Source organism: Theropithecus gelada, unplaced genomic scaffold, assembly GCF_003255815.1.
Source record: "Theropithecus gelada isolate Dixy unplaced genomic scaffold, Tgel_1.0 HiC_scaffold_586, whole genome shotgun sequence".
In the NCBI taxonomy this organism is placed as follows: Eukaryota; Metazoa; Chordata; class Mammalia; order Primates; family Cercopithecidae; genus Theropithecus; species Theropithecus gelada.
The window spans coordinates 1-8923 of NW_020262499.1; the positions used below are offsets into that span (position 1 = coordinate 1).

General features: G+C 50.7%; 1 protein-coding gene across 11 annotated transcripts; it reads left to right on the forward strand.

Moving 5' to 3' along the window:
• Positions 1-5410: 5410 nt before the first annotated feature.
• On the forward strand, positions 5411-8056 carry LOC112617899 (transmembrane and ubiquitin-like domain-containing protein 2). Of its 11 annotated transcripts, XM_025374551.1 has the most exons (4): positions 5411-5569; positions 6077-6204; positions 6371-6472; positions 7399-8056. In XM_025374551.1, exon 4 carries the CDS (start codon positions 7511-7513, stop codon positions 8054-8056), a length of 546 nt encoding a protein of 181 aa, XP_025230336.1. In that variant the 5' UTR covers positions 5411-5569; positions 6077-6204; positions 6371-6472; positions 7399-7510. The 11 variants fall into 11 exon arrangements, with proteins under 11 accessions (XP_025230336.1, XP_025230327.1, XP_025230335.1 ...); XM_025374542.1 differs by lacking the exon at positions 6371-6472 and having other exon boundaries at positions 7486-8056; XM_025374550.1 differs by lacking the exon at positions 6077-6204.
• Positions 8057-8923: the final 867 nt, after the last annotated feature.

Below are 8923 nucleotides of genomic sequence, written 5' to 3' on the forward strand. Positions count from 1 at the left end.
CAAATTATCTGGCCTTCTGACTTCCCTTCTTCCTTCCAAGGTTCATCTCCAGCCTTAGTAAACAAGTCACCAGTTGCTGGATGTGACCTGCTCCTCTTTGCTTTCAGGTTTTGCATGCGTTATTCCCACCGCTTGAAATACTCTTCCACATTTTTTGGTCTGGTCAAGGCTGATTTGGCCCTCAGGACTCAGTTCCAATAGCACTGTCTCTGCAGAGCCCTCCTTGGTACTTATTTAAGTGCCTGTGTCTGTCTCAACTAGGCTGAGATTGGAACTGTATTTCTTGAACGGGTATTTTGGTAAATGACTGTAGAAGGAGGAACATCCATGAGCCTGGGGTCCATCTATGTGCTCCCTCCGTCCGCAAGTGATGAATGGTGTCTTAAACAGTGGTCACCACATATGGTCTCTGAGGGCCCAGCCACCAACTGCCTGAATCCCCCAACTTCTTCCTCTTGTCCCAGAGTCAAAAGTACCACAATACAGCTTTTGGAAGAAGCTTTTCAAAGCAAGCCAGTTTTTATGAGTGCAAATAAATGATTAGTGCATGAAATGAAAGTACGGATGTTGTTTGGTTTAAATGTGACAGAGGTCCCCGTCATTCCATGTTCATTCCCCACCCCCTGGTGCTCTTCTGTGGTTTTCAGGTTTTCTGCATTGAGCAAATGTTACAAGAAAAACACAAGGGCCAGGTGCTGTGTAGTCCCAGCTACAAGGGAGGCTGAGGCAGGAGGATCACTGGACCCCAGGAGTTGGAGACCAGCCTGGGCAACACATTGAGACACTGTCCCGAAAACAATTTTTTTTTTTTTTGAGACAGGGCCTCTCCCTGTTGCCCAGGTTGGAGTGTGGTGGCATGATCACCGCTCACTGCAGCCTCAACCTCCCACACTCAAGCAATACTCCCAGCTCAGCCTCCCAAGTAGCTGGGACTACAGGCATGCACCATCACGGGTCTCACTATGTTGCTGAGGCTGGGGGAAAAAAAAAGGCCCAGCACGGTGGCTCATGCCTGTAATCCCAGCACTTTGGGAGGCCAAGAGGGGGCAGATCACTTGAGTCCAAGAGTTTGAGACCAGCCTGGGCAACATAACAAGATCCTGTCTCTAGAAATTAAAAAAAAAGAAAACACAAAATACTTAGCCAGGTGTGGTGGTGCAGACGGTGGTCCCAGCTACTCAGGAGGCTGAGGTGGGAGGATCGCATGAGCCCAGGAAGCAGAGGTCGCAGAGAGCTGAGGTCACAGCAAACTGAGATTGTGCCACTGCACTCCAGCCTGGGCGACAGAGTGAGACCCCATCTCAAAATAAATAAATAAATAAAAATAACAGAAACACAAATCCCCTCACAGACCCAGAACCTATAGTACCTATCACAGGAGGGAACTGGGGAGGGGCTCCCAGCAGTCTTCTCCTTAGTCAGCAGTCTTTTTGCTGAGGGATCCTGGGGTCTCCAGTCCCATTACCAGTTGGAGTTACACAGTGGAGACAGGGATGCAAAGTCCTGGGGTTGGCCACCTGCTGCAGCTGCCCAACCTTCCCTCCTCCAGCAGAACTGTTATCTGTGGGATTCCATTTCATCAACACAAAGACAGTTTTTTTTACCTTGCTATGCAGAATGCAACACCCCGTTTCTGGATGAAATTTGTGCTTTAGTTTTACAGAGCCAAAAGGCCTGACAGAAGAAAAAGAACTCCTCCCTAGAGAGGGAGGCTGGGAGCCTCACTCTCAGAGGCAATGCTGAACTTTCTACCCCTTTACAGCAGACGGACCACAGCCAGCTCAGCCTTTTCTGATGTATTTACAACTACAAAAGATACGGTTAAAAAAGAAAAATACTTGGGTGCGGTGGCTCATGCCTGTAATCCCAGCACTTGGGGAGGCATAGGCGGGTGGATCACCTGAGGTCAGGAGTTCAAGACCAGCCTGGCTGACATGGTGAAACCCCCTTCTCTACTAAAAATACAAAAATTAGGACAGGCGTGGTAGCTCACGCCTATAATCCCAGCACTTTTGGAGGCCGAGGCAGGCGGATCACCTGAGGCCAGCCTGGCCAACATGGTGAAACCCTGTCCCTACAAAATTAGCCAGGTGTGGTGGTGCACACATGTAGTCCCAGCTATTCAGTAGGTTGAGGCAGGAGAATCACCTGAACCTGGGAGGCGGAGGTTGCAGTGAGCCGTGATCTCCTACTGCACTCCAGCCTGGGTGACAGAGTAAAACTCTGTCTCAAAAAAAAAAAAAAAATTCAGGGTACAAGGCCAGGTGTGCAAATCCTGTTGGTGGGCAAATCACCTCTTTGGGGACAATTTGGCCACTTCCTTAAACACTGTTCCCAGTTACACAAAAGCAGGCTACATACGGGAATATTCCTCTCAGCACTGCTTGCAACAACTCATGTTGGAGTGGTTAGACAAATCCATATTACCCATGGCAGGAAAGAACTAGGGAGGGATTCCAAGTGACCAGCATGTGTACTGCCTTGGGAAGATCTCCTAGAGTGCTTTTTATTGATTGATTGAAACGGGGTCTTTCTGTATGCCAGGCTGGAGTGCAGTGACGCAATCACAGCTCACTGTAGCCTTGACCTCCTATGCTCCAATGATTCTTCCACCTCAGCCTCCCAAGTAGCTGGGGCTATAGGCACACACCACCAGGCCTGGCTAATTTTTAAATTTTTTGTAGAGACAGCGTCTCGCAATGTTGCCTATTCTGGTTTCAAACTCCTGGGCTCAAGTGATCCTCCCACCTCAGCCTCCCAAAGTGTTGGAATTACAGTCTTGAGCCACCATGCTCAGCTATTTTCCTTTACTTTTTTTTTTATTTTGAGATGGAGTCTCACTCCGTCTCCCAGGCTGGAGCATAGTGCCACGATCACAGCTCTCTGCAATCTTGACCCTAGGGTCAAGCAATCCTCCCACCTCAGCCTCCTGAATAGCTGGCTTATGGCTCACTGCAGCCTTAACCTCCTAGGGTCAATCATCCCACTTCAGCCTCCTGAGTCGCTGGGACTACAGGCACACGCCACCATGCCCAGTTAATTACTTTTTTTTTTAGAGATGTGGGTCTCACCATATTGCCCAGTCTGGTCTTGAACTCCTGGCTCAAGGGATCCTCCTGCCTCGGCCTCCCAAGGTGCTGGGATTACAAGTATGAGCCACTGTGCCTGGCTTTGTGAATGCACTTAATGCCACTCAATTGTAAACTTAAAAATAGTTAAAATGGTACATTTTATATTATGTATATGTATATATTTATCTTTAGAGATAGAGGTCTCCCTGTGTTGCCAAGGCTGGCCTTTAACTCCTGGGCTCAAGTGACCCTGCTGAGTCAGCCTTCAGAGTAGCTGGGACTACAGGTGCATGCCACCGTGCCTAGCTATGTTTGTTTATTTATTTATTTATTTACTTATTTATTTATTTATTGAGATGGAGTCACTCTGTCGCCCAGGCTGGAATGCAGTGGCACGATCTCAGCTCACTGCAAGTTCTGCCTCCCGGGTTCACGCCATTCTCCTGCCTCAACCTCCCAAGTAGCTGGGACTACAGGCGCCCACCACCACGCCTGGCTTATTTTTTGTATTTTTAGTAGAGACGGGGTTTCACCGTGTTAGCCAGGATGGTCTCGATCTCTTGACCTCGTGATCCGCCCATCTCGGCCTCCCAAATTGCTGGGATTACAGGCGTGAGCCGCTGGGCCCAGCAGCTATGTTTGTTTTACCACAATGAAAGGACTTACAAAAAAGAAGCTAGACACTGAAGAGAATACACAGTTGGATTCCATTTATAGCAAGTACAAAAACAAGAAAAACTAATGTCTGGTGACAGACATCAGAACAGTGACTACTCTTTGGAGGTTAATGGCTAGAAGAATGTATGAAGGGGGAGGTTCTGGGGTAATTATCTATTTCTTTCTTTTTTTTTTTTTTTTCCTGAAACAGTCTCGCTCTGCCACCCAGGCTGGAGTGCAGTGGCTCCATCTCAGCTCACTGCAACCTCCGCCTCCCAGGTTCAAGCCATTCTCCTGCCTCAGGCTTCTGAGTAGCTAGGATTACAGGCGTGCGCCACCACGCCCGGCTAATTTTTGTATTTTTGTAGAGATTTCACCATGTTGCCTAGGCTGGTCTTGAACTCCTGACCTTGTGATCTGCCTGCCTTGGCCTCCTAAAGTGCTGGGATTACAGGTGTAAGCCACCGCGCCGGGCCTAATTATCTATTTCTTGATCTAAGTGTTACTTCTGCCAGTGTTCAGTTGTTACAAACCACCAAGCTTTTTGCTTATGTTTGCCCCTGCATGCATTATTTATCCTTTAATCATTAGTTCTCCAAAACCCTCAAACTCCAGCGCTTTTTTTTTTTTTTTTTTTTGAGACAAGGCCTCGCTGTTGGGTGGAGTGCAGTGGCTCAGATCATAGCACACTGCAGCCTCGAATTCCTGGGCTCAAGCGATCCTCCCATCTCTGTCTCCCAAAGCGGTGGGAAAAAATTTTAATTGCGGCCGAGCGCGGTGGCTCACGCCTGTCCCAGCACTTTGGGAGGCCGAGATGGGGGCGGATCACCTGAGGTAAGGAGTTCGAGACCAGCCTGACCAACAGGAAGAAACCCCGTCTCTACTAAAAATACAAAATTAGCGGGGCGTGGTGGCCCATGCGTATAACCCCAGCTACTCGGCAGGCTGAGGCAGTACTAATCGCTTGAACCCGGGGGGCGGTGGTTGCAGTGCGCCGAGATCGCGCCATCGCACTCCAGCCTGGGCAACAAGAGCGGAACTCCGTCTCAAAAAAGAAAAAAGAAAAAATTTTAATTGCAAAAATCCGAATAAGTTCTTGAAAGCTGGACTTTTCCCCTTTTTTGTGCCCTAAGCCTGCGCTGAATCTGTGCCTTCTTTGAAATGCTTTCCCGCCTTCTTTCTCGGGGTCCCACGCTACCTGGGGCCGCACTCTTCAAGCACTGGATGTTGACTAACTCGTCTCCTTATCTGTCTTCCCGAATGGCCCAGAGCTGAGTTCTTACTAATCCCGCTAACCTGTAGTTCGGTGCGCGCTGCAAAGCAGTTAACAAATCCAATCAGCCCGGGAGGCAGACAGCAAGGACCGAAGAACAAGGCTGGAAAGGGAAACGTCGCACCGGCTCTGCCCAGCGGCGCCAGCCCGGGCAACCTTACACAGACGCGAAGCCACACCCCTTTCCCCAAGTACCTCCCCGCTAACTCCTCCCCCTGGCCCAGCCTCTCACACGGATTGTCTAAGTCCCCGCCCACCAGGCGTGGCCCCGCTCTGGGAGGACCGCAATCCCGCCAACAATGACTCCGCCCCTCCTTCCGCTGAGAAACCTGTCCCTTTTATTTAAAGAATACCTTTTACGTCAGCCCGCCTTACGTAGCTTTGCGTCATCAGTGCAAGGCGCGGAGGCGGGACTTCCTGTCCCTGGCATAACAGCTTCCGGGAGAAGCCGGAAGAGACCGGACCCTGAACGGAATCGCAGATTGCCAGCCCTTTTCCCGACCCCTGCGGAAAGACGAGTCCAGGGGCCGTCCTGGCGAGGTCAAAACATTTAGTCTGGCCTTTTCAGGTGAGGACTTCCCCATCCAGGCACAGTGCTGGTCAAATCCCCCTTTAATTTCCCATGACTCCCCGCGTCCTCAAGCCCCGCCCCCAGTTCCCCAGCCCCGCCCCGAAGTTTGAGGGGTGTGGACGGTTTGTGACCCCCTTAGCCGACCCTACCCCTCACGGGCCGGGAGAGCTGGGCTTATCACGGAGGCCAGGGCCAGGCAGCCCTTCGGTTCAGGTGGGCCCATGGACCCCAGTCCAACGCCGCGGGAATAGGACCATCCAAACGCGAAACCTTCGCCTCAGAAAAAGGGTGCGGGACCCCTCCTCACCGTGCGGTCACGGTACGGACAGGGTAGATCACAGGCTGAGGGACAGAGTAAAGACCTCTCAGGCCGGACACCTGGGGTCCTGCTGGGCCCCTCCCCACGAGAGTTCCCTGTGTCTGTGCCAGCCGTTTTCGTCTTTCTTCGCCGCAGTTTCCTTTTCTGTAAATCATGGTTAATGACATTAACCTTCTTGCCATCAGGGATTAGTTGTGGGTGTGATAAATAATTGCTACCATTTATTGAGCAATTGCAGTTTGCACTGTGCCAGGCACTGTGCTAAGTATTTTGCTTCGATGATTTCACGTCATCTTCAAAACAACCTCATGAGGTAGGTACTGTTTTTAACCCCATTTTACTGATGAGAAAGCTGAGGCTCTGAGAAAGTTGTCTGAGGTGATATAGCTAGTAAGACGCGAGACTGGGGTTATAATTAGTTGTTGTTTTTCTAACTCCAGGGCCAGTATATTAAATAAGGATGTTGATGTGTTCCACAGATATTCTTTGAGCAACTGCTGGGGCATTATATTGGACACTTCAGTACCAAGAGAAATACATACGATCCTTGTCTACCAGGAGTCTAATAGAGAGATGGAGAGGTAGATAAGTATAATGAAGTTTTATAGGTGCTGTGAGAATAGTCCGATAATGATAATCACCAGACTGGATTTGCCCAGGGACAGCTGTGAAAGCAGCAGATTCTCCAAAGGACATAGTAGGTACTCCAGGGATCAAGCAGGGACCCTTCCTGCCTTTCTAAGAAACTGCAGCAGCAGAACCTTCACAGTGAAAGAAGAGAGACTGAGATATGGATTGTGAGAGTTGTTATGGAATCTTTTTCAAATCACTTCCACATGGGGAGTGGTCATTGCAGGAGTGGGCCCATGGTGACCCAGGAGGGTGGTGCTTCTGGTGTCTGTCCCATGTTGCTCCCCGGGGCTTGCCAGAAGTTTCAGAGGTGGCATATAATGTCTGCTGCATAGTGTCTGCTCGTGATCCCTACAGAGTTGCCCGTTTGAGGTTGTCTGACTCTGCTTTTGATGGTAGGTCAGTTTTCTTTGACTCTTGACATCTGGCAGCCTGGATATGTGACCAGGAATGAAATAGGCTGAAATGAGACAATCCGGCAGGGATGGCTAAACAGTGCCTCTAAGCGGGCCCCGCAGTAAAATATTCCAGACTTTTGGGTCTCTCTGAAGCCACTTTGGAGGCTGCTTAGGAGACATATTTGCTTGACCAAGTGATAGAAATCCTAGAGAAACTCAGGCCTCAGCAAAGGTTTTTCCTCATTCGCCAAAAAAGCAACAACAGTAGCAGCAGCAGCAGCAAGGCTGTGGGCTTTTCCTGCTGATCCACGCTCATTGGGAAGTTGGAATGTGAGAGAGGAAGGTCACAGGACCTGAAAGCAAGAGTTTCACAATAGAGGCAAAGGGTACGATAGGTCTTTAGCTTTACGTTGGGGTGCCAGAATTAGGAAGGTTTGTGCCCCCTTCTACAGAACACTGAACTCCTTTTTTTTTTTCAGGGCTGGGTCAGTTAGAACCTAAACAAACTAGAGACCTGGTTGCAACCCCTCAGGCTCTGCTGATGCTGTCCCCCTTTGTTCCTGCAGCGTGGACCCTGCCGGCAGCCAGGCCATGGAGCTCTCTGATGTCACCCTCATTGAGGGTGTGGGTAATGAGGTGATGGTGGTGGCAGGTGTGGTGGTGCTGATTCTAGCCTTGGTCCTAGCTTGGCTCTCTACCTACGTGGCAGACAGTGGTAGCAACCAGCTCCTGGGCGCCATTGTGTCAGCAGGTGACACATCCGTCCTCCACCTGGGGCATGTGGACCACCTGGTGGCAGGCCAAGGCAACCCCGAGCCAACTGAACTCCCCCATCCATCAGAGGGTAATGATGAGAAGGCTGAAGAGGCTGGTGAAGGTCGGGGAGACTCCACAGGGGAAGCTGGAGCTGGGGGTGGTATTGAACCCAGCCTTGAGCATCTCCTTGACATCCAAGGCCTGCCCAAAAGACAAGCAGGTGCAGACAGCAGCAGTCCAGAGGCCCCCCTGAGATCTGAGGATAGCACCTGCCTCCCTCCCAGCCCTGGCCTCATCACTGTACGGCTCAAATTCCTCAATGATACCGAGGAGCTGGCTGTGGCTAGGCCAGAGGATACCGTGGGTGCCCTGAAGAGGTGAGTGGCCTGGGAAGTGGGAAGCTGCTTGTGCTCATCCCCCAGCCCTTGGTTGCCTCTAAGGAGGCTGGTGCAGACGTAGGAGCTGCAGGAAAGTATAAGATCCAGCCCCTACTAAGGGCACGTAGATACTTTCTTAGAAATACACCCCTCAGGCCGGGCGCGGTGGCTCCCAGCACTTTGGGAGGCCAAGGTGGGTGCATCATAAGGTCAGGAGTTTGAGACCAGCCTGACCAATATGGTGAAACCCCATCTCTACTAATAGTAAAAAAATTAGCTGGGCGTGGTGGCACACACCTGTAATCCCAGCTACTCAGGAGGCTAAGGCAGGAGAATTGCTTGAACCTGGGAGGCAGAGGTTGTAGTGAGCTGAGATTGCGCCATTGCACACCAGCCTGGGTGACAGAGTGAGACTCAGTCTCAAAAAAACAAAACAAAACAAATACACTCTTCATTAGTTAAGGATAAAGATGAAGGAGGCCGGGCACGGTGGCTCACGCCTGTAATCCCAGCACTTTGGGCAGATCACAAGGTCAAGACATCAAGACCATCCTGGCCAAAATGGTGAAACCCCGTCTCTACTAAAAAAAAAAACAAAACAAAAATTAGCTGGGCGCGGTGGCGCATTCCTGTAATCCCAGCTACTTGGGAGGCTGAGGCAGGAGAATTGCTTGAACCCAGGAGGCGGAGGTTGTAGTGAGCCAAGATCACGCCCCTGCACTCCAGCCTGGCAACAGAGCGAGACTCCGTCTCAAAAAAAAATAAAAATAGGCCGGGCGCGGTGGCTTAAGCCTGTAATCCCAGCACTTTGGGAGGCCAAGACGGGCGGATCACGAGGTCAGGAGATCGAGACCATCGTGGCTAACACGGT

Bases quoted from the DNA above. Each gene is read 5' to 3' on its own strand.
- LOC112617899 (XM_025374541.1), top strand. From the start codon at position 6,170: ATGATTTCACGTCATCTTCAAAACAACCTCATGAG. The intron at 6,205-6,370 runs GTAGGTACTGTT...TGTGTTCCACAG, and splicing joins CTTCAAAACAACCTCATGAG to ATATTCTTTGAGCAACTGCT. The intron at 6,473-7,485 runs GTAGATAAGTAT...TTGTTCCTGCAG, and splicing joins TCTAATAGAGAGATGGAGAG to CGTGGACCCTGCCGGCAGCC.